The sequence below is a fragment of the Haliotis asinina genome, chromosome 9 (genome assembly GCF_037392515.1).
Source record: "Haliotis asinina isolate JCU_RB_2024 chromosome 9, JCU_Hal_asi_v2, whole genome shotgun sequence".
In the NCBI taxonomy this organism is placed as follows: domain Eukaryota; kingdom Metazoa; phylum Mollusca; class Gastropoda; order Lepetellida; family Haliotidae; genus Haliotis; species Haliotis asinina.
Window position 1 is genome coordinate 10,541,441 of NC_090288.1, and position 26,552 is coordinate 10,567,992.

Consider the following 26,552-nt stretch of genomic DNA (forward strand, 5'->3'; position numbering starts at 1 on the left):
ATCATTTCAGGGAGGGCGTTATTAGTTTGGGTTTTTTTAAATTATTTTTCTGGAGGTTTTTTTGTGTGGGCGTGTGAGTACTTGCGTGAGCGCGCGTGCTTGTGTGATTAGACTAGTCTTTACACTCTCCAGTCTAATTCTTCTGGACAAGGGGCATTATCAAAACAAGCCGCTGTTTAAGTCTGTTTCTCGGGGCTACCTCAGGTTACTCGTGTTAGTGCGGGTAGCGTTGGTTGCGTGTGTGGATGTATCCGTGTTTTATGTGCGTGTGTCTGTGTATTTGAAGTTGGACTTATGCGAGATTAATTGTTGGAGATTATTTTTATCACATCATGCTTAAACGAGGCTAGAGCCAAACCAGGTAACTGCCAGTACCATCTCTGCGTATGACACGTCCAGTGGATCCAACCACTGACCTTGTGCTCCCCGGCAGACACACTTTCCCACTGCACCATGTAGGTGGTTGACGGGCTATACGTCACTACGTCTGTAACGACAACCCTTCTAACGCTTGAACCAAAAACATCGTCCTTAAAGGTTAACAGAAGCATCCTGAATATTGACACATGTGGACATTGCAGAATATCCACAATTGGTGACTTCAAGGTGATAGTAGAAGCATAAACATTAGCATGAGTAAGTTGGGTTTAACGCCGCTTTTAGCAATATTCCAGCCATATCAGAAACGGGCTTCACGCATTGTTCCCATGTGGGGAATCGAATCCTTGCCTTCGCCGTGGCGAGCGACCGCTTTAATCACTGGACTACCCACCCCACAGCCCTTTAACTTTACGAAGGAATATTAACGTAATATTTTTTTGGGGGGTATATGGAAACAAATATCCTCAAGGTCACATTCCGTTATTAAGATTTCACGAAATGAATGTAAAATTGAAATAAAACCGTGAAAAACGACCTCGAATTTTCGCCTTTGACGGAATCATTCAGACAGTTAAATTAGCAGAGGCGGGCATCACGTGACATGACGTCAATAGTTTCTATTGGCTGTGACCCTGGATTCTGATGTAATACATGATGTTCCCGATGTCAGTTTTGACCTGGATATTAGGTCGAAGTGGCCGAAGCTCAGAAAACAGAAACTGACTTCCCGATTATAATATATATATATATATATATATATTGAAAATTTGGGTATGTATTTCTGATGATTTTTTTTTCATCCAGCAAATTATTGCAATTCTGTCGTATTCTCCTTTAAGAGCATATCAGTTATTGCTAACAACTTACAGCTAAGCGCTATATACGTTATAACTGACACTATTTAGAAACCGTTAGAGCAGAGCCTTAATGCTCACACACATAAAAGACAGTGGTAGTAAGCTGTAATGTTCAAAGTAAATGGCACCACGATGAAACATAACAATCGTTAATATTAACACTGAACACAGTTTAACACACCAATACAAGTGAAACCTCGTTTTCCGCGTTTAAACACAGTTTAACAAACGTGAATCCTCACACACACAGGTGATTTAAATAGCAGCATACAAAATTGAGAAATGTCAGCAAATTCTTACGGCGACGTTTCAAAACATGCAGGAAATTAGTTTTGGTGATGGCATCAAATTTACATTCTTGGCCGGTTTCTCATATATTTCTCATAAATACAGTTTGACAACCGCTGAAGCTACTTCGGAGGGCAACGTTCGTCTGAGGCAAGGTTAGATTGGTTGAACATTACCTGGTCGCCTCTCACCCACAGAGACCATAATGGCAGCGGAATTTGTCAGATTCATTTTACGATAATATCACCTTTAATTTGAGGAAACGTACATCTGAGAAATGCCAGTCATATATTTGTAGCGCTCTCTCTCAGACTAACTGATGTACACTTTATAATCATTTCAGTATTTCAACAGACTTAATTGTTTTGTAATATTCCCATGCAAATATTTGGGCAAGTCAAGTTTCTAAATACCGAAAGTGACAAAACAATCAATCGTGTTTGTGTATAACGCCACTCAGCAGGGGGTCGAGCACGTGACTTTAAGTTTGCTTTCGAAATGACCTCCGATGTGTATGGTGCGATATAAGTGCATGTGCGTACATATATATGTGGGTTAAACAAAATCCAACAGATAGTTTGGGTAGATCTCTACACACGTGCTGGGAATCTTTACACAAATCTGTTCGTAAGGTAGGTTTATTGCTGTCATTAATTTGTTGTTATGGTTGTTATTTATGACTAGGATGTGTAGTATTAAAAATGTAGTATTTCTCTACGCTGTTGAAGCCTTGTCCCACGAGTATTTCGTCACATCCGTAAACTATATTACAAAATGAGGTCATTTTCGCTTGCAGTTTTCATATATTAACATGACGTTTTCGCTAGACTTGAAAACAGAGTCCAGCTGGTAATATCCCAGGTGCACAAAATGAGAGCACGCATGTCTATAGAGTCTCATAAACCGCATCTATGTTATCTTTATGACCAAAGTTATCTAAACCATTACGAAAAATGCAACAAAATGCACATAAATTATACAAACCAGCTTTCAAAATCATTTCTTAAAAAATTTCAATTTTTTAGGAAATGTTTTACCACATCACTAACAGTGAACAGATAAACAGGTTAAATCGATTATGAGCTCGCAATAACAAAGGGACCGGCGAATATTGCTCAGTTGCTTTCAACCTAATTCAAAATTACAATTGGGTCTTTAAGCCAAATGCCTACACGGTGGCATAGGCGGTTCCTAACTGTTACTAGTCATACAGACCCTGAAGCAAATATATTGAAAATTAAGAAAGTCCCAAGTTTATATGTATTTTTTTAAATATTAACTTTAGTTCTGTACAATGTGTTCATGTCAAAGACACATCGTTACTACAGACCTGTATAGTGCCTGACCTGTCAGTTATCTCACCAAACACAAGAAAATACCGGCAGACGTTCCCGAACCGCTTGTATTCTCTGTAGAACTTTAGTTTAGGTATATTTACTCCTCAGAAAGTCAAACACACGTGGTTTAAGTATATCAGAGAGTCGAACATTTAATGAGATATCGGATGATTCATGGGGTCGTAAACAAAGGGTGATCACTCCAGTGATCAATATCTGACGCATATAAACATCGTACTGTTTGTTCAGTGATATATTATGTACGTGTGGTTACTGTCTTGCAATAAGCACATAATTTTCAACGAGGATAATCCACGTATGTTTCCCACGTATTTGTTGATAAATACTTGAAAACACATGTCCATCCATCAATAGTGCTTGGCTTTGGTGTGAAAATACTCCGACAGGTGATAAGATTAATTATTTAATGCTTGGGGTTATGCTCGGTGACGTCACACCCTGATGTCATGGGTGATGGCGTCAGTATGTATTTATCTCGATCACTAACGACCACAGACAGATCGAATACTGCGTCCCATCTCTTGGCGCGCGCAAAGGATCCGGAAACCAGGTTAGCACCGAAAGAAGCGCCTTATGTGAGCGAAACCCTGTAACCCTGAATTTGGCATGGGGATAGGGGAATTAGTGGGTATGTGGGGTTGGGGTTGGGATGGGGGTTGGGCGAGAATTATTCACTTTGTACTTGCTACTCCGTATAGATCATCACCATAACCCCACACACCTCACCCAGTCTAGTCACAAATTATGAACGATCCCTCGGTGGTATGGTTATCGTAGCTCCCGTGCATTAACACAGACCGCAATCGTAGCGCTATATGGTTGTATTGTACATTGTGATGTTAGAGGTAAGATGATTGTGATAGCAACACAAGTGTGGCCTTGGTATGGTACAGATGGAAGCCACCCATGACAAGCTTACTGTCACTTTTGTTGCTCCCGTGTTGCTGTAACTAAACTCATAATATTTATATAAAACGGCAAGTGCATGCGTGTGCACCAATGCTGCTTCTGTGGTCGGTCTAATTGCTGGATCCTGTAGATTTTGATCGATCAGAAAATGAATATTGTCGGGACCCAGATATGTTTGTGTTGAGCAATCATACATAAACGTCAATCACGGAGGCCATTAAGTGATTCCAACAAGCTCGAGGGACTTATTCCTACACATGAAACATAATCTGAGCGCCGACATTCACACCACAGACAGAACACCCCTGCAATGTCCTGGGCCTCCTTTCACAATGCAGTGAAGTGATCGTAAGTCACTAAGGTAACCTTAGTCCACTATTAAAGAATGGGAGTCAAGGTTAACCTTAGTAAAGGCTACCTCGTGAATGGAGCCCCAAGATATCTTAATGTGTAAACACCTTCATTTGGGTGGCACCGATGGCACGTGACAAGGCTGTCCTTGGAAACCGTTAGGTTTACGTTTGGTCATTGATAACCAGCTGTGCTATACTAGTCGTAAAACATGACACTTGTATATTTGACGCCGTAATCTGTTTCTTGCGGAACGGTTAAATGGAATGTTTGCAGTTAACACTGGGGACTGTTCATACTTTAAGGCTAGAGGGGTGATGAGAATTTTCATGGATAAGGATACACAATGTGAATCAATGAGGAGATAGCGACTAGGATGGGAGTAGTGATTGTCAGACTGAGATATGAAGTAGTCAGTACGGAGATAGTGACAAGGATAGGAGTATATATTGTGGTTGTCAGATTGAGATACGAACTAGTCAATCTGGAGATAGTGACAAGGATGGGAATAGTGGCTAGCCAGGGTGGGTTATCGTGGATGCTCAGGCTCGAAGACATCAAACAAAAACAACCAAAGCATGGCATATAGTGAGATGTGGACTGACATCTCCTGTGGGATACAGACAGATTCACAGTCAGACACAGAGAAGTATTTTAGGAAAGTGCCACAGGGGCGTTACAACAGATCTACTCAAGGTATCAAAATATTTATATAAAACTGGCATCCAGTCATAACTGGCTTACGAGACTAAAAACATTTACAACTTACGAAATATCAAGAAAACATTTAATACAAAATAGAATATTAAATGAACCATATAACCCCAAATATACAACCATTGAGATTAAAGGATATTGCATATAACTTATATTATAAGGTAAATTGTGCTTTAAACGATTTTAAAAGAACAAAAAGGATTAAGTAGGCGCTGTAAACTGCGTCTTAAAAACATTTTTGTTACATAATTGTCCAAATGACTATATGACCAAAATAAATTGTTTTACACTGAAGTATCCTGCCGCTCGGACGCGGACGCTTCTCCATTGTGTTTAGTGGACTTTTAATCTACCTTCACCTCCGCACTACCACAGACGCTTCACCACCCGCTTGCCACGAGGATATATATGTGTACAGTGACGATCTAAAGGTGAGTCCGCACACCGTCCCTGTTTGACAGCCGCGTCATATCTAACAGAAGTGCAGCGAATGTTGGAAAATCAATGACAATACATGTCGTAATGTTTTTGTTAGAGTCTGGACACCATTTCTTAAGATTGAGACGCATGCAGGAATTAGGATGTCCCTTAGAATCAATGAATCAATGCATGTGGTCATCGTGTTTTAGTATCTGGACACCAGTTGTTACGACAGACACGCATGCATGAAGTCTGATTTTCCTTATGAAAGTGGATCATAACAGAGAAACAGTTGATCATAAACTTATGGATTACAACTTTTTGTTTATTATGTTGTTACGACGTTTCGATGTAGATGAGCGACGTTCCGATGTAGATGAGCGACGTTCCGATGTAGATTCTTCGAAACGTCTTTAATCTTACATCTTTATCAAAATAAATAAAACTCACGTAATAAACAAGAAGTTGTAATCCATAAAGTTGTATGTTTCAATTTTGACTCACCAACATCTAGAATGCCTATTAAACAAGTAGTTGATCGTGACAATATAAATACCTGTACAAATCATTAAACATAATGAACGATGAAACGAAAAACGGATTTATTTTTAATTTTGTATTTAACAAACCAATTACAATTTTGATAACAAGTAGTTACATATGAACACTGACAGAATTATTGTTCAAATTAAAAACGGTTATGTTATCTTATGTCACCTGGGCATATTGCGTTACCAACTGTTTAATTTTATCCTTGTGAATTGAAAACGTAAATATTTTTTTCTTTCTTGACCAATTGTTAGTTTTGGATTTCTTTTATCGTAGTGAACTGAAAAACCGAACCGAAAATATGTTCTGTTTTTTATCATGTACAAATGTTTAAAAAATATCATTGTAGCATCGGAATTAATGAACAGACTGAAGACTGTTAGTCGTTAGGCACTGTACAAAGTTTTGTTGGAACAAAACTCCCATGCGATCAAAGGTTGTATGATACCACCAAGAAATGCACAAATCAACTGTCATAAATTCTCCGTGTCCAAAGCGTGTCTCATTATATCTCTAATCTTGGTATTTTGCTATATATAGTGAGTGGAGATAACGTGAACTATGGCATGGGGTAACCTGCCCCTTGTTGTGACAGTGTCTGAAAGGTCAAGGACTCCTTTGGCCTGAATCGTAATTTCAGGTTGACGCGCGACAAGACTCCTATTCCTTATTTCAGCGTTCGGTGAAAGAACCCTGTATATTCTGTTCTTGTGTAGGTATTATGCCAGGTGTTGTGTCAGCAGTATTGATAGCACTATGTACGTAGTGAGGTATATACAAATTTAAACGAGTGAAAGGCCTCATTGCTAACCGTGAGAAGGACCCGTGATGTTCCTGGTTAGAAGTAATCTTCTGCAATCCATGCTTGTCATGAGAAGCGACTAACGGGATCGGGTGGTCAAGCTCACTGACTTGGTTGACCGGATCACCGTATCCCAGTCGCATATGTCGATACTCGTGCTGTTAATCACTGCCTTGTATGGTCCCGGCTTGATTATAGCCTTATAACTATAGAATATTTCCGAGTGCAGTGTACTTAACTCACTCAAACACTAACCGTGTGAAGCGTCGAAATCGGTCTTCAGATTTGCAGGTCGAACACCGTACACAGTGAGTTTATTACCAACAGGGCATGCTAGTGGAAAGTACTTTATCATTGCACACATCAACGTATTTTAAGATGACACAGCTATTGCAGATGGGTTTGTTTTACTTTATTTTCCAAAGGGATTGGTTTCGCAAATCTATGTGTAGAGTTATGTCCCTTAGTCGTGAAAGGATCATCCATGATCCCCTTCTTCCTACGTGAAGCTGAGTTGGTGGGGTGGCCTAGTCGTCATATATGAAGGTTTCGCCCGTCGCAGCAAAGACCTGGCTTCAGTCCCCACATGGATACAATATGTACAGCTCATGCTTGATGTGATCCACAGTGATATTGCTGGACTACTGCTAACAGTGGCCTGAAAACGTCCAAGACGTAAAGCTAGCACGCTGAGTAAACTCTGTTACTCTTGTGTGACATGTCAGACACGCGGTAATGTGAATGACGTTCAGATCGTTGACGAAGGGGGCTGGGCTGGGTGGTGGTACCTCACAGCTGAAGGGTGAAATCATTTTTTTCAGAAATATTCCAATGTGTATCATGAAAATATAAAACACAGACAAAAATATATTTCTATGACGTAATATCATGTGACATTGAGAAAGAGGTTTATTTTTTATTGAAATCAAGGGAATCCTTTTATGACGATTCGTGTCATTTGTGTTTTGGCTGTTGATATTCCAAAATTGAACATTCATTTCTGTAATTGATAGAGTCTGGACAAGATATCCAGTGATTGCCTTCATAAGCATCGATCCATGAAATATCGATCCATGCAATGGACAACTTTCCTAGTTACATCTCATGTTCATATTCGTGTCGCTTCGTGAGATGTTCTATTTGATTAAGGGGCGATGGGGTAGCGGTTAAAGCATTCGCTGGGTTCGATTCCCCAAATGGACTCTATATGTGAAGCTGATTTCAGGTGTCCCCCGCCATGATATTGCGGATGTATTGCTAAACGGGGCGGTAAAACTTAACTCACTCACTCACTCCATCTGAGTACAATGCCCCGCCCATTCGTCAACATTCAGAATGCACAGGTGGAATGTTTAAGGAAAACCCGACTTAAACAAGTGAAACTGAAGCAGGTGTTAAATGGTTGTGTCATGCGCCAATTATAGTAACCTCGGGGTGACAGACTTGACTTTTATTATCTTTCTTGCGATAAAACTTGGGCGTTGCATGTTTACATGCCATTCATGAGCTAATGAGTTTATTTCTGCTGTTGATGGATGAGGGGAATGTAGCATTTTGTCAGTAAGAATAAAGTACAGCGATAAGTGGTATCGCGGAGAACTGAGTAGTTTTGACGTTCACTGTTTACACGTGGGATGACGGTGATTCATTTGAAACCAAAATGTTCGTATTTCTCTTCCGAGACCAATCGGCTCATTCCTGTTACGGAAGGAGACGAGTGGTGCCGACTGTAACTATACATTTACGGATTACAAAAGATGGCATTGTGAGTGAAGTGTGTTTAAAATTTGTGAGTTATATCAAGGTTTGCCTACTTAGTCGGGGAGAAATCTAGGAGTAGTGCAGGTCCTTGGCGTATATCTCTTTGGTGTACCACACCAGTGCGTGTTTGGAGAGGACAAACCATGAGTCAGGTGAAGTGCGATTATGGGATTCGAACCCATAATCATAATTAATTTACACAGTTAACAGATATATTGGTTAAAAAGGGCGCCAAAGACGCCAAGTACATTGACAGAGCGGTCAATCTTGGATATAGGTCGATGTTGATAACCAGACGAAGAGGAAGACAGATGTAGATAGGCCGAATGATGAACAGTCTTTGATTCTTGTTCTTCGTTTTATGATGAAAAGTCAAGTGATTGTGATCAGTCAACACTTCAATTCTAGTAGTGGTACCTAGGTAGACTTCAAAATGATGTAAGGCTAGTATAAGACAAAATGTCTCTTTCTCAATGGTTGAGTAATTTCTTTGATGCTCGTCAAACCTCTTGGAAAAATAACAAAACCTCCTCAAAAGAAACAGTCTTACTAGTCAACGTTTGCACTTCAACATCCTCACCCTACGCACTAATAAGCTGCTCTCTGGAAAGAATGTGATCACCACAAACTATCAGACTTATCAAAAAAGACCTGAAGAGCTTCCACTCTTTGAAGATAGGTGATCAGTCTCTACCTCACACAAAGAATGAACCATTAAAGTACCCATCAAATCATAAATGGAATAATTCGGGCACAGAAGACTTGGAAGAAATGCCTTACGGCATTGAACGAGTCACTGCAAAAGAGGGAAAAATTCCCGAAAATTCATCCTCCAACTTTTCAGTACGAAATGAACTCTCCGGCGAAACAGTGACAATTGGATCAGCACCAACTTTGGCCGCCATAATCAACAAATCGACACCCGGGTCTGGGGGAGAGTCAAGAGCACCAACTTTCACCTCACCTGTAATCAGATCTGAAGTCAAATTCACAAAATGGAGATGACATTACAGAAAATACACTCTCATAACAACTGTAACAGCAATGAATATGGAGCATGCATGGAGATGGACTCTCTTTGAAGGCGATGCTCCTGATACTCTGAAACTGGATACTTTCGCGTACTTTGGAAACACAATGAAACAATTCTCTATTTTCAGGAATAAATGGAATTTTGAAAATGACATTCATGAAGATTTAAGTATCTGAGTCATATTACAATAAGTACATTTTCACATTGTGTCGGTTGTGGGCATGTTGATATTTCATACGTACGCCATCAAATATAATCTTTGAAGTAATACATTTCCAGTCAACGGGATGTAATGTTGGGTGATAAACGTCTGTAAAGACTTATGAAAATGGCCTACTTGAATGACTGGGCACGAGAGATTTTAAACTGGCAGCGCATGTAGTATGCGCAATTAGAACTGTACTGGACCCTTATAGTCGAAACATTTTGTTGCCCGAATTCTTCTCTTTGATTATAGTCAATGTGTTAAGAATGCGCTTAAGAAGTCTGTAGGTCTACGAAAGTTTCGAGAATAGCTGGCCTGGTTACTAATACGCTAGAAAATTCATCACAAAACCTTCTCCCAGGTTCTCTCGGGTGGATGGACACTATATCAGTTCCTATAATGAATTCATTTTCTATAGTGATAAGGAAACAGGCCTGGGGACATCAGACCGTTGTCAGTGGCCTAAACAGGTAGAATTTGACACCGGTCGACTGAATGAACGCTGACTTCTTGTTGGGACAAAAGTTGACTTTTTAAAAGTTCTTTTTAAAGTGTATAGTTTTACAAACTGTCTGGCCGTGACGTGTGTCAGTGGCAGCGCATAATTTACGGATATTTCTTATTTTAGAATGAAAGAGACTTTTGAAATTGTTAATCTACTGAGTATGGTATTTAATGTATCAGGGCTAAGGTTTCACTGGCTCACTAATCCTGCACGTAACAGGTAATTCATCGATGTCGCTGCATGTCGTGTAGAGGACGTCTTGTGACAGGGCGAGTTTGTGATGTCGCAGTGATAATGGATTTGCGGTAGCTGCAGCTCATTATGTTGACACTGTAGCTTCACACCTGTGCCCACCTGCTGTAAGATTTTAAGGCGTTTACTGCTTTTATATGGTAATTCATGATTAAAAACAACCGTTTCGTAGGACTTACATGCTGCGGTTAACCTCCTAAACATTTTTCACGAGGAACAGCTTGTCAAGATGACGAGAATGCACTCAGTCTGCAAAACACGAGGACTATGAGAGCTGGATATTTGAGTAGAATTGCGACCAGAAAGGACCCGGTGCGAACCCTTTTAAACCAATCATTGGTATCCCACTATTCAATACGGCTACGATGACGAATGGTATCGTAATTGTGCGCTCGCTGGTTCACGCTGGTCCGTGTGGATATCCACAGTGCGAAAACTTTTATGTGTGAGCCCCGGCCTTGGTGTTTGATTTCGCAGATCGGTACAATATAAGCTGTTCACTGGTCACGAATGTTATTAGAGACAAAGAAGTACTGCCGTGAAGCACCAGAAGAGTTCGGAATTCTCAGCGGTGCACATTGAAAATAATGCATCTCCTGTAAGCGGGGTACATTGAAAATAATAGAATAGCGCTTAGCCAATCAGAAAGCGATTGTGTGTGAGGTAAGATAATGTGTGAAGCTCATTCCTGGTGAAATTTCCTAGAATGTTGCTATTAGCGACGTAAACTCACTCACTCATACATGCTAAGCTACCTTTTACTCACGCCAGTCTACTCATGTTTAATGACCAGACCAGCTTTTCATATAGCAGTCATATCACTTCGAGGATACCCCAGTGCTTTAACATAAACTAGACGTGCTTATCGTAAGAGGCGATCAGGTGGTCAGGCTCGATGACTTAGTTGACACGTGTCATCGTGTCCCAATTGCCTAGATCGATGATCGTGCTATTGATCACTGGATTGACTGCTCCAGACTCGACTTTTTACAGACCACCTCTATATAGCTGGAATATTACTGAGTGCGGCGTAAAAGTAAACTCATTCACTCACTTTAACATTAACTTAAGATCACGTTGCTTAGATTTCTTTGTAAAGCGGGGTCCGGTAATGGACAGTGAAATGTATAAGAACGAGTTTATGTCTCTCGCTGTGTTTTGTCCCTGAACCCGACTAACCCATTTCACAGGGACCAGGATTATTCATGCTCACCGTCATGAAGGCTAACAATGCTGACTATTTTGTACACCACACTACACATTCCGGTGAGTTGTTTCATGCATATCCCGCTCTGACCTCGCCCATGACAATTCATTCGTCACGGGCGTACGCGTAAGACCGTCAGCCGTTGTCTTCTGAGGCAAGGTGTACCCTCCCATTGAGCTAATTTACAAACATAAATATTTGAGGACCAGTTGTGTGACTTGATTATGACAAGCACCCAGCCAATTATCTAAGTCAACTTGATGGATATTTGGAAAGTACACAGCGATCTTAAGAGGCATGGATCGCTGCTGTAAGTTCGTAAGTACGAAGAGTTGCGTCCCTTAGCTGCACGAGTATGCGCTGACTGAATCCCTAAATTGCCTTTCTCACCCCACAGTGAGATATACGGTACATTGTCGACCTGCTATTATTCCATTGCGTATGTCCTGTACAATTATGTGGCGGTAGGGTAGCCTAGTGGTTAAAGCTTTCCGTCGTGCCGTCGGTTCGATTCCCCAGACGCATACAATGTGTGAATCCCATTTCTAGCGTTCCCGCCGTGATATTTCCGGAATATTGCTGAAGATGGCATACAGCCATACTTACTCCGTCACTCCTATGAAATATAACCTTTGATGTGACATATTCCTAGTCAGCAAGGTGTATTTTCGTGTTAGTTATAAAAGTCGAACGACAATCTGTAATTCGTAATCAATTTTCAAAAACAAACGTGCATAGGTGCACGAAAAAAGTTTAAAACGGATCCAGTGACGTCTGCAGTAAAATATGATCCTGACTACATTAAATGGATACAATTTATATGAGTCTGTTTGCTCCACGTTGTACATCACCCGGGGCGGCTTTTAACGGAGACCAGTTGCACCTCGGCGAGTACAGATTTGTTGAAGGTTTGTCAACAAGAACAAATATCTGCGGTAGAGTATCACTTGTCCATGCTTATTTCAATACAAATATCGCCATCTGTATGCTCTGAACATGCAATATGGAACAAAGCGCGAGCCCCCCGATGTCTATTAAGGTCAGTTATTTAGGCTGGGGTAAGTCAGTTTAGATACACCTGGGATAATCTGTTTTAGTTATACGTGCGGTAAGTCAGTTTAGTAAGACCTGAGATACGTCTGTTTTAGTTAGATGTGGGATTAGTAAGTTCAGTCAGACGTGAGATAAGTCTGTCTTAGACCTGAGGTAAGCGGGTTTCGTTGAACGTAGGATAAGCCAGGTTTAGTTAGACGTGGGTAAGTCTGCTTTAGTTAGACGTGGGACAATATGTTTAGTTAAACATGGGGTAAGTCTGTTTTAGTTAGAAGCGAGGTGATCTGTTCAGTTAGACGTGGGGCAAGTCTGTTTTAGTGAGACTTGGGAAAAATCTGTTTAGTTAGATGTAGGATAAGTCTCTTGTAGTTAGATGGGGGAGAAGTCTGTTTAAGTTAGATGTGGGATAAGTCTATTTTAGTTAGATGTGAGATAAGTCTGTTTTTGTTAGAAGTGGGGCGATCTGTTTAGCTAAACGTGGGACAAGTTTGCTTTAGTGAAATGTGGGAAAATCTGTTTTAGTTAGATGTGGGATAAGTCTGTTTTAGTTAGATGTGGGAAAAGTCTGTTTTAGTTAGATGTGCGATAAATCTGTTTTAGTTAGATGTGGGATAAGTCTGTTTTAGTTAGATGTGGGAAAAATCTGTTTTAGTGAGATGTGGGAAAATCTGTTTTAGTTAGATGTGGGAAAAGTCTGTTTTAGTTACACGTGGGATAAATCTGTTTTCGTTTGACCACACTATGCTGTTGCAGTATCTGGTGGTGTGTATGTGGTTTTACGTATCCCGGAATATGTATTTTACTTGTTTCAGTGTGCCAATTTAAAATAGTTGATACAAACTAAACAATAATTGATAACAGTTGAGTATGACTTGTACTCTGTCACTCTGTTGAGTCGGGTGGAATTTTAATTGCTTCGTATGGGGAATACATTATGCCGATCTTAAACGGGTTCAACTCACAAGATATGTAATATGTGAATAATAGACTTGTACAATGAAAACATAAAACAGATGTTTCTCTCAGCAACTCGCAGTTCCTGGTTAATGGTATCCGGTTTAAAGGACTGCCCTGTATATAGGGCGGACCTTGAATGTACGTGCGATTCTGCATCCACGTGGGTGAGGCAAAGGTTATCACTGACCATTATCTCATCACAAAGTGACCGAATTCCAGGATATTTATAATCAAGGTTGAGTATTATTTATGAAGTCTCTAAAATCGTAACATATACCCGTTCTCGTTACCACATTATAGATCCATAATCTGAACCACGTCGGTGTGGTAGCATAGTGGATAAAGCGCTCGCTCGGCATGCTGTATTGTTTCCAACCAGTATCAACATGTAAGCATTATCAAAGACGTTTTCTATGGAACTCTCAATAGACTCACTATGTATTTGACATTCACCCGTTAGCTCATCTCAAACGACTTTGCTATATCTGTTTCTTGGAAGTTGATAAAGTCGATTCTTGGTATTTGTATTAATACTTGTATGAACTGATATATTTTAAAGTATTTTGAGAAAAATATACAAACTGAGAAAACTAGCGTCGCAGTGTCCCTTGTGTCCCATCATATCCTACTTGTCCAAGGGCTAGTTGCATCGTAGGAAATCTGGAATTTACAAGTGCCTTCATTCAGATGAAGGTCCGGGTTAGTGGTCTTTCAGAAACCCGTGCTTGGCGAAAGCGGCGACTAAGGGGATCGGATGGTTTCAACCTCTGACTTCGTTGACACGTCATCGTACACGGTTCTGTGAATTAAAGTTAACCAGCTGGCTATTCTCGAAACGTCCTTAGCCCTACAGACTTCTTAAGCTTGTTCTTAACACACTGGGTTCGATCAAAGTTAAACATTCTTAGGGCTTGTTTCGACATTAAGAGGCTAGCTATTCTGGAAACGTTCGTAGCTCAACGAACTTCTTAAACCCTTCACAACACATTGACGACGATCAAGGTTACGAATTCTTAAAGTTACGAATGTTTCGAGAATAAGGGCCCTAATCCATACTCGATTGTTTACAGGCCATTTTGTTGTAGCTGTGGCTTTAAAAAGAACACGTTCATGTCAGGATATCGCTGAGTAGTAAACTAATTCAGCCTTCAACTCAGCCACGTACTTTTGACACGGTCCGCAAAGAGTATACAAACATCGATGATATATGTATGGAACAATTTCTCCGCGATAAGTGGATCACGTCTCCTTGGACTGTTTTGACTACACGCCACAAGTTGGTATCTTGGCAGAGTGAACAAAGACAGCCACTTGAAGACGCGACAAGGGGCTTCATACTTTGGCCGTCTGTCTAATAACTTCATTAATATATTATCACATACATCACACACGTGACGTGGGAAGGGACCACGTGTGTTGAGTTATATGTATGTATGAATGGTACAGGTGAGACCATGTCTATTTCATTGACGGACGGAACGTGCACATGTAAGTAGTGGCCTCGAAGTCAGGATATTAATACTATTTCAGTTGCCTATCACGTGATGCGGAGCCCATCTGGAGTGAGTTTTATTTTTTACTACTCACCAATTGCTACTACTACCGCTGCAGTTGCTGCTGGTGTCACAATCACCAGATATAATGGTATAATGCTACTCTTTTCCCTGGTATATTGCGATAAGTAGCTTAAAACCAAACCCATTAAATATGCGCCTTACATGAAAAAAACCCACCCAAATATGAGCTGTTTTATAGCAGTGTAAGAAATAATGCCCATCCGACGGGATTTCTAACGGTCGGTCTAAATTTACAACTAGCCAGCCCGATGATCAGGTTAAAAATGTAGATGATATGTTCCAAACATGCGAGTGAAAATGGGAGTTATTTTCTTTGGATTGTCTAGTCTAAAAACATTTTGAAGTTACCAGCATAGATGTCTGGCCGGTCTTTGGGGTTGATTCTTACACTCCGTATAGACTATTTGTGTTCTATATTCTACTTTCTTTTAAAAGTGACCCGTGAAGGTCCGGGGTAGAACAGGCCTTCATGCTTGCCATAAAAGCGACTGTGCTTGTCGTAAGAGGCAACTAACGGCTGGCTGACACGGTTGACACAGGTCATCCGTTCCCAATTGCGCAGTTCGATGCTCATGCTGTTGATCACTGGGTTGTCTGGTCCAGATTCGATTATTTACAGACCGCCCCCACATAGCTGGAATATTGCCGAGAGCAGCGTAAAAGCTAAACTCACTCACTCACTCTCATAAAAATAAGATTTATACCCGGATGCTACTTCTAACAATTTGATCAATGTCGGGTGTCTCCTACCCCATACATTTTCTTTCCACCTGACCCTTGATCCCTGTACAGTTTAATCATCCCGGTAGCACCGTATACCAGTATGAAGCTGTGAATCAGATTACAATAATCACGACATGGGCACAGCTGTGTAGTTCAACGTGGTGTACGTATCAGCAGTGGGATTTACAAGATGGGGCAGAACAATAGCTCGTCTGGACTGAACAGGACAAGCATCTCTCCGTGTTACTGGGTGTGGCTGTACTTGGAGACGTCACAACGAAAGCCTTGATGAGTTAACGTTCAGGTCGCTTGACCTTGACATTGCCGTGGATTTTTTTTACCTATATGAACCACTCCCCTAATTTTGACGCAAAAATGAGGTTTAAGAACGTGGGTCAGGAAGAACAGAACCCAAACCGACCGCATAACGAGGGAACGCTACCTACTACCCATTCACTGTCTTTTGTTTTGTTACCCGTGAAGGTCCGGGTTAGAACATTGATCTTCAGAAACTCATGCTTGTTGTAAGAGGCGACTAACGGGCTCGGGTTGTCAGGCTAGCTGACTTGGTTGACACGTCATCGGTTCCCAAAATGCATAAATCGATGGATTGTCTGGTCCAGATTCGACGATTTACGGACCGAGGTCATATAGCTGGAATACTGTATATGCGGCGTAAAACTTAACTCACTCACTTTCGTTTTGTTTGCTCTATATGACCGTTCTGAGATATCGTTCTAATTACCGTTCTGAGCTTTTGCAATTTTTTTTTCACATCCACCCGATCAATGCGTTAGTTTGGTTAGCTTACCCATGCACAATAAACAACATATAACACAAATAACATGGTGCGGATTTCATGTGTTAAATCAACTGACTCGGTAAGTGATCAAAACTAGTGACTGTATTTTAAAACAATGCTTACATTCCACTGTCATAAAGAGGCGATTGCAAAGGCCTAAAACAACAATTACTCACAAAATATCATCCATGGACTCAAACAGACGCGGACGCTGTATCATCTCCAGCGCGGCTGACCGACAATCCGACTGGAGTCGTGTCTTTTCACACTCAGGTGCACGGTTCTCTATACCTGTCAGTGTATAGTATAGCAATGTGAGGCCCTAATACAACAACACTTGACCCGTGGTCAGTTACTGTCAGACAAGATTTAGCACAAAGCCCACGAGAGACCCTCCACGTCCCTGATATGCTAAAGGTGACAGTTTTACAACGTTTAAGACGTTGAAGACGACGAACGACCCTCAACCCGTGTCTGTAACAGCCTCATCTGAAATGAAAGCCGACCCCTGGTGATCATACCGTTAAGACCTGTATAATGAGGACAACCGTTCATTGGCCCAGGTTTTCTCCCAACCCAGTTTCTGTGTAAATGCTTTAAGCCACATCGGCAGTTTTGCAACTAGTAGTATTCACGGGGACCATTTTCAGATGTTTTACGGCAGACCCAGCCATTCTACCTGTCAGAGTTCTGTCGAACTTGGTAAATACTTCCGTATGCTTACCTGGTTGAGTGAGTGAATGCTGCTTAATGCCGCTTCAACAATTTTGAATCTAACCGAATGCGTATGATGTTGGAGATCACAGTTTTGAAGGATTGTTTGACAAACATCCTGGTTTCCAAGTAAGACTACTTGAAATCTTTTGTGCCAAATTTCATCCTTGTACTGTGTTTCAGCATTATTCGGGAACTAAACCCCTGCCGTATGCGTACTTTGCGGACACACTAACAACCGTTCCAACCATTCTCGGAGTATCACACGAAACATCCCTGTATTTGTATTCGTGTAAACAGGGGCACCTTGCATTGTTTATGTCGACAGGTATTTATAATTTTTATAATGAAGTAGTTACTTTCCGTGCGACTGAATATTTTCGCTTTGTGTCTTGATATGAATGACTCTAAAGTCACATTTAAAAGGTTTTAAAGCTGTTTTAAAACATTAAACAAGGCGATAACCGAAGGATAAATTACATGGTTTCAGGAAGAGGATATAGCTATAAATATCATCAGTTAGCCAAACCACCTTCGCCAACACCACTGAACGTAAAAGCCGCGTTAAAGTCTGATTCCTTTGCTTGTTTGGCAAAAAAATCACTTCCTGAAATGTTTAAATGGTAGAAACACAAAGACTCATACTAGGTCGATCTCAATAAATGCACTTGATTGCTTATGAATTTTTTATGAAGTGTTAAGACCCGGAAGGTAGACCTTGCCACATACTTACGAATCGAACACATTCCTAGAGCGATAACACTTCCATTCATTTTAGCGGAGCTATAAAGGGGGGCACTATCTGTTATAATGGATTGGCATAAAAGGTTCTTATCAAACATATACGTCTCCAAAATCTCAGTGTTTGCACACAAAGCTGGCTTACATCACCCGACATACAAAAGATTAGAACATATATTCATTTCACACAAACCTTTCTCAGTGGAATAATGATAAGGGTATCTTGCGATTCCTGGTATTCGTGGGGAGACGATTCTATCAGGAGCTGATAGCGAGATGGGAAGGAGCTGAGAAGACCCCTTGTTGCTGATGGAAAGCATAAACATGTATTTAGCTGGTTAGCCCCTCGTCAGTGCAGGGAACGACAATCTTATCATATTCCATATACAATACTATCACAGTCTGAAAATGTTTGTCAATAAAAGAACACCATGATTGGACCCCACAATCGGCAAAGAGAAAGAAAGGAACGCGCCTGTTAATCACGCTAATATTCAGTGGATTACTCCGTCACTAGACGCGGTGTAGCAGTGTTAGAGAAACTCACATTTCACCATACAGGCAAGCAAAATTTGCATCGTGAAAAGCGAGGACATTGATACCTAGACACGTTGGTGAGTGAGTTTAGTTTTATGCCGCACTAAGCAATATTCCGCCTACATAGCGTTACTGTCAGCTTATGTTTCACATTTGCCAAATAAGTGCTTCAAATTATCTCATGTGAGTGATTTTGTTTTTGTTTGTTTTTTTTAATTATTATTATTGTGTCTTATAACCTATAAGTTAGGGTCGTTACAACTTTAATTTGTTCTATGGCTTTGCTTCCCAGGCTGATGACTTAACCCTACGGTATGTAACTTACTGCATTAAGAAAGGACATTGTCTCTGTTCTGTGCTTAATCCCTATCTGGTGCCTCCTTACACAGTTCAAATGAATGTTGAGAGGTAGGCCTAGGTCCTGTATATGTCTCGCACCGGGTCCTGTAACATGTCGACCAATGTCGAACGCATAGCAAACCAGTTTCTTTTTTGGAAAGCCCGATGTTAGCAACAATCATGTGTAAGCCCGGGCTTGTTTACAGTGATAGTTACGCCCCTGCCGGTTTATGACGAGCTGTGTATTCCGTATATGTCGAGCACAGGTTCCTGTGTATGTAGAGCTGTGTATTCTGTACATGTCGACCATTGGCTCCTGTATATGTCGTGCAATGAACTCTGTATATGTCGAGCAGTGGTCATGTACATGTCGAAGAATGAGTGTTCTATTTGTCGAGCAATGTATTCCGTACATGTTGTGCAATGTGTGTTCTATATGTGCGAAATCGGCCGAGTGTATGTGGCTTATACAGTGTGTCCTGTATATGGTCGTATTAAATGTGTGCTCTGTGTGTCATGCAATGTGTGATCTATATTTCGCGCAATGTGCACTGTATATGTCGAGTAACATACACTGTGCATCGTGTGCTATATATGATGAATAATGTTACCGGCATACGTCGAGCAAAGTGTTCTGCATATGTCGAGCAACGTCTGTTCCATACATCAAGAAAGGCGCCCTGTATATGTCGAGCAACGTGTTATGCATACGTCAGGCAAGGTGCCCTGTATATGTCGAGCAAGTCTCTTGCATCCGTCCAGTAACGTGTACTGAGCATGTTTAGCAACGCCTCTTACATACGTCCAGCAATGTGTCCTGTATATATCTAGCAACGTGTCTTGCATAGGGAACGTGTGCTGTATAACTTGGGAAATGTGTCATGCATAAGAGAACGTGTTGTGTATTGGGAAGGTGTCCTGTATATGTCGAGTAACATGTCTTGCGTAAGGAGCGTGTCCTCTATATGTCGAGCAATGTGTCTTGCGTAGGGAACGTGTCCTGTGTAATTTGAGCAATGTGTCTTGCATTGGGAACGTGTCCTGTATGTGTCGAGCAACGTGTCTTGCATAGGGAGCGTGTCATCTGTAAGTCGAGCAACGTGTCTTGCATAGGGAGCGTGTCCTCTGTAAGTCAAGCAACGTGTCTTGCATAGGGGACTTGTTCTGATATGTCGATCAGTGAAGCCTGTATATTTCGAGACGGTGTATCGAATATGTGTAGAAAAGTGCCCAGTATATGTGGAGCTAGGCAATTTGTAGATGATGAGCAATCTACCGTGCCGGGTGCCATGCATGGGTTGACGGAGATGGGTCTTCACAGGTGATGGTGAATGTGATATGCATGGCGAGATACTATTGTTAATCCAACACTCCCTGTTCCAGGCCACCTGCCGATTACACAATGGGCGACACGAAGACGAACAACGTTGTTGCAGACGACGACTCTGTTGTGAACCCTGCCACCGGACTCACTCTCCGTCAGAAGAATCTGATAATACAAAGCTGGGAGATTATTGGCTCGCTTCAGACGCAGAAGAAGAATGGAGTACAATTATTTATGGACCTCTTCACAGCTTATCCCAACCAACAGGAGTTTTTCCCTTTGTTCCACGACAAGTCTCTAGAAGAACTGGCGTCAAGTTCTAAGATGCGTGCCCATGCAACCACCGTCATGTATCAGATAGGGTCCTTTGTGGATAACCTGGATGATCCGGAGTGTCTGGTGGCTCTGATAGAGAAGGTGGCGAACAACCACCTCAAAAGAGGCATTAGAATGAAGGAGTTTGAGGTGTGTCCGTTTTCTTGTTGGTTGTTTAATGCTTCCCTAACCGCTCTTCTAGCTATTCTAACCATAGCGTTATGGATAACTGAGTTGATAAGCTGCGAGTAGGCGTTGGTAGAAACGCCGACCAGCGTTTTATCGTCACCGGTATTGTTGTCTTCCTGAGAATCTTACTGTGACGAAAGATCTGAATCGCGTTACAATAGAAACTACATCATGTAACTGAAGATTGTGAGACAGGCATCAGCCCAGCCATCCAATCCCGATATTCTCATCTGACGACAAAAATAGGTTGGTGCGGATTTAGACCCAAATACTCCTTTGGGTTGGGGTTCGTATTTCGATTTAAACAGTTAAGTTAATATAACCTTCCCCTTTTCGTATGCTTGAAAGGAGGACAGTTAAGCCGTTGTATACTTTGCATCTCGGGAATCGATTCCTGATAGTGACGTCATCGATGCCTAGGGACATATCGTTAGTCGACAGGCAGTGACGACTCTAGGCTCACGGACTTAGCACTTCAAAACTTACACAGGACATATATAGCAGTCGTGGTCAGAGTTTGAGATGGACCCAGACTGTACGTCGATGGCAGCGACGTGACTGGCAGAGGGTTGACTTCAGTGATGAAAGGCGGTTCCAATTTTTCTAAGCCACTGGAAGGCACTATGTTTACAGCCGAATCGAAAGAACGGAGCATTGTACGTTCAAGTCGTGTCTACTATAGAGGGTGCGTTATGCAGTGGGGATGAACTCGTGGGACATAACAACTTGTCCTCGACTTTTGGTTGTTCAGCGTAACATGTTTGTCCAGTTTTGAACTATTTCTACAATAGCTTCTATGGTAACGCCAGTTCAACATAACTTCAATGTTGCCAACAATGTGTTGCCGTGAGAGAGTGGGTGGGTATTGTTTTGAGCCGTTTTTAGAAATATTCCAGCATTATCTAGGCGGGGGTACCAGAAATGAGGTTCACACATCATACCCATGTGGGGAATCGAATCCAGGTCTTCGGCGGGACGAGCAAATGCTTTAACCACCGCCCCGCGGTGCTGCAGCTCGCAAGCTGTCTAATCGCATATCCCGCATACGACACTTCTATCATGGATAGACAATGACCACCCTCGTGCCAACCGAAAAGAAATGGCCCAGCGTTCCAGAAGCAAAGGAATTTTGTCAGCGCGCAACAGTGTTGAAGCAGGCGTTATTTATTAAGACACGTTATCAACATGACGTACTATAAAACTTACATTGACGTATATAAGAAAGTACACACCAACTATTCTCTTCAAACCTTCCCCCACCAAGAAACATAAATATTGTGCTAACAGTGTCGCAATTGGGTTCGATATATATTGTGTTTGTGGCGCGGTGGAACAAAAACAATTTCTATTTATTTTTTAATTTTTTTAAATGTTTTTAAGAAAATAGTTTACCAAATATTCAAGTGTGCACGTTTTTTGAAACACCAGTTCAGGTGTTTGTGTCCATTATCCATTACACTAAAATCCCTCTATTCACCCCAATATCCGTTGCTATATTTATTACATGACTGTCATAATTAATGTTGATTTGGTAGAGATTTTAATATTTTCAATTTTCTGTACGGATCTTTCTTTCGCGACTTTAAGACTACGTTGATTTAAAACAGTGATAAAGTTTCTTTAGGTCGTCGCTTTAGTAAACGTGTGAAGCTCCTATAGCTTCGTCCATTTGTTAATGCAGGGGGCGCCTCTGTGGGTGGGTAGAGTGTCTTGTTGGTGATTAGATCCCGGCTGCGCCATACTAACCAACCTCAAACGATGGTACTTGTTATGAGGTCTATGCTAAACTGTGGGATGATATCAGTTTAGTACCGTCAAATAAGCATTAATTATTACTAGTACCAGCATCCAAACGCACACACACACTCACAAACCCATGTGCATCATCAGACAAACGCTTAATCCCTGAATATATATAATTTTGATTTGACAAATAAACTCATTTATATTGAAAAGGAGCCCCAGTGACATGGGGAATTTTGAACCTGAGGAAATCTATACTTGCTTCAATTAGGGCTTTACAGTGCAGCGAGGGGGCAGAATGTGGTTCAGGGACTGTGAGACAGACTAGTACATCGCTAACAGTGGTCCATCTCACGTCACCTCACCTCACCCGTTGACGCTGATGTTTGATTCTTGTTGCAGGAGTTGAGGACGATGTTTATACCGTTCCTGAAGAAAAGTCTTGGAGCCGAAGCGACAACGGCCGTCCTCGAGGCTTGGGACAAGCTCCTGGCCGTCATGAACACTGTCGTTTTGGGCGTTGCCAAGGAACAGGGCCTGCTTAACGACGCGACGTGAACCAAGGGAGATAATCCAGAAAATGACGTTTACAAGCAATATTATCAGGGCCACTTTGCATTTAGTTGCTCAAGAAAGCTCCGATAGATGGAGCAGTTGTCGTGAGATTGGGTCGGAGTCTGTTAAGATGATTGATGTTAAAGGATAATGAATAAATTGTTTGTCGATTATTGTGGTCAGTTTAGGTCACACATGTCAAGTCAAAACATTGATTGTACAACTGTCCGTTTCCTCCTCGTCTTTTTGCGCAACTAAGTACAATAACCAGTCCAGAAGTTTAAGAGAAACTCATTCAACTAGATATATAGACATTAATCAGAATTATTTGATACATCTAATCACTAGTATACACCCACTACGTTCTTTATATTCCGTCGTGCAGCACTATGCTCCTTCTAACACGTAGTGCTGCCTGCACTGTCGTACAGCAAGCTCTGAAAAACGAAGATCTGGAAATCACTGAAATCTCGAAACGAGGCTCTACCGCAAGATAACTTTGGCAGACCGCAGTTTTACGGTCTTGATATTATATCAATCACAATTGTACGTCACAAAAATACACATAATGAGCGCAAAACACATAACAGGTGTAACCAGTGAACCAGATGAATTGTGAATCATTGTACAACCTCTTCTAACAGGGTCAGTCTGTGACGTCTCAGCGGCTAATAAGATTTTGTAGAACGTCGTCACTTTCATTGGCCTTTTGTCACCTATACTGAACACAACAAAGGCCACTCTTTCGTTAAGTATTTAAATACAAGATGGAAACATGAACGCTTTCTTTTTCGAAACTTGTTCAGTATACATGAGGAAGAAAAAAAATATTTTGTGCTACAAAAGTGGCAGCATTAGGCTTTCGTAGTATCCAGACCTCAACCGTAGCAATATCTTTGTTAGTGTTTTGTGTCTCCTGACATGCATGGAAAGTCCTACAAAACCTTTCCTGATCTACTATCCAGTGTATCGATAAGCGGCCTACCTATCCGCTGTCACCCCGGTGGGTATTGAAAAGACAACGGTATCTCACTGACCACTGCCTGTTCTTAATTAGTTGGTCTTGTAAATAATCCACTCTGGACCAGACAATCCAGTGATCAACAACCGATGACATGTGTCAACCAAGTCAGTTTGTTTGATCACCCGATCCCGTTAGTAGCGTCTCACGGCAAGCATGGGTCACTGTTAAAGGCAAGCCATAGGAGCGCCGTGAGTCTTCTACTAACTACTAATTCGCACGGAATATTCAGAACATATGACGTTAATCGGTGAATAATACAATCAACTTACTGAGAAACCTACACTGGTGTCTAGCTATAGTTAAGATAGCTACACTCATATTCCAGGCAAGGCCTACATCTAGTCATAAACTGGACTACACTGGCCTCGCAATACTATGGTTCATAGTCAGCTCAGTCACTGACAAGTATGGATTGCTGGCGACCCATTTTAACTCGAAACATCGATAGGGTTAGTGATAGTCCAGCACATAACTAGACAACTTAACATAACATAAAGGTTTGCCCAGCATTGCCTGGAATACCAGCTTATTTATGTGAACTAAGTTAGTGAGTGAGTTGGGTTTTACGCCGCTTTTAGCAATATTAAAAGTAATATTGTACAATTAATGTACATAGAGATAGCAAGTGAGTGATTGGTTGGATGGTCGAGTGATTTGAGTTTAACGCAGGACCTCATGGTGCCCATTCCGAAGTGAGAAGAGTGCCAAAAGTGGGTCAGTGAAGTAATTTTACGTCGTTTGAGGAGAATTTCAGCAAAATCACGACGGGGAACACCTGACATGGGTTCACACATTGTCGCCACATGGGTAATCAATCCTGGGTCTTCCTGCGTGATGAGTGAACACCTTTACCACTAGGCTATCCCACCGCCCTGAAAGCGATAAAGTGAGCTCACAGCAATATTCCAGTTATATATCGACGGTCTGCAAATAAACGAGTCTGGTCCAGACAATCCAGTGATCGACAGCATGAGCCTCGATCTGTGCAATTGGGAACCGATGACTCATTAGTCGCCTCTTGCGATAATCATAGGTTACTGAAGCCCAATATTCTAACCCGGACCTTCACGGGTACAAAGTGAGAACAGTGCCAAAAGCGGCATAGTGAACCAGTGAAGTAAGTTTATGGCGCTTTTAGCAATATTCCAGCAATATCACGACAGGGAACAATCGATATGGGATAAACACACTGCACCCACATTGGAAATCTTCCTTCGTAACGAATGAACGCTTTTACCACGTCAACCCGCCGCCCCGATAGCGATCGAGGTTTCGCTTTCACACATCTAACACCTTGGTAAGACACTACTGATACTGTCTATGGTGAGAAACCGAGAAACAAGTGTTAAAGTTGTGCACAAGGAAGTGGTCCCTCGCCCCAGTTTCCAAACTGCGGAGATCAAAATAGACCATATCATGGAAAGCACGTACGTGCTCCACTTAAAGCCCATGTCATAACATTTACACAAAAAGTAGTGTCGGCCTTGATCATTAATAGGAACATACACGTTTTCTTACGGAGCCCCATGATAAACACTTTCTTAACGAGTGAAGTCATGACAGCAAAGTATTTGCATACAACGGGGAAATATTATAATTCAGGAACAATGTACTTCGGAAATCTTGCACTGTTTATGAGGCGCACATAAAATCGCCAAATTGTAAAGTAAATGGTGTAGATATTTTCCTGGCTGTGTAGTGGTGTACCTATGAACATGAAACACACAAAATCAGGAAAACATTTTCCCCAAATATAGTAATTTAACTGCTTATTTTCAACACTTCATACTACAACTATCTGCACTCAAAGTGGTCTTCAAAGTACTCACAGGTCCTATGGCTCTCAGAAAAACCAGTGTATGGTATGTCCACAATATCACAAGTGTGGCTTTATTATTCCCATTCTGATCTGCCCCATCACATTCAGTTTTCCAATAATGTTGTTCTACATGATTTACTCACACATACCACTACATGGCATCAACACAGCATGAACTGAAATCTTGTCTGATGATGTCTCAGTTTGATGGGACGGTCATTGGTCGCTTAAAGGTTGCCAGACGCGACCTCCTACTTGGTTTTGTTAGACTCAGTAGTGGAGAGTAATTAAAAGTACTGAGACTAAGTTTACTTAGACTGGATGATGTCAAAAATGAGGATCCTCATATTAAACCTTGAGAATGATCTTTTTCAGAAAATCAAACACCAAAGTCCATCATTTACATATGTGTAAAATCTGCACAAACCAGCGAGTGAGTACCCATGTGGGGGATCAAACCCGGGTCTTCAGCATGACAAGTGAACGCTTTGACTACAAGCCTATCCTACTCCTACCTCCCTTTCAACACAATAACAACACATATA

General features: G+C 41.4%; 1 protein-coding gene across 4 annotated transcripts; it reads left to right on the plus strand.

The window, feature by feature from the left end:
• Positions 1–2,015: 2,015 nt before the first annotated feature.
• LOC137296284 (globin-like) lies at positions 2,016–23,335 on the plus strand. Of its 4 annotated transcripts, none has more exons than XM_067828043.1 (3): positions 2,016–2,158; positions 20,422–20,827; positions 23,012–23,335. In XM_067828043.1, the coding sequence occupies exons 2-3, from the start codon at positions 20,441–20,443 to the stop codon at positions 23,165–23,167; spliced, it is 543 nt and encodes a 180-aa protein (XP_067684144.1). In that variant the 5' UTR covers positions 2,016–2,158; positions 20,422–20,440; the 3' UTR covers positions 23,168–23,335. The 4 variants fall into 4 exon arrangements, with proteins under 4 accessions (XP_067684144.1, XP_067684142.1, XP_067684145.1 ...); XM_067828041.1 differs by lacking the exon at positions 2,016–2,158 and adding an exon at positions 5,221–5,292; XM_067828044.1 differs by lacking the exon at positions 2,016–2,158 and adding an exon at positions 11,841–11,913.
• Positions 23,336–26,552: the final 3,217 nt, after the last annotated feature.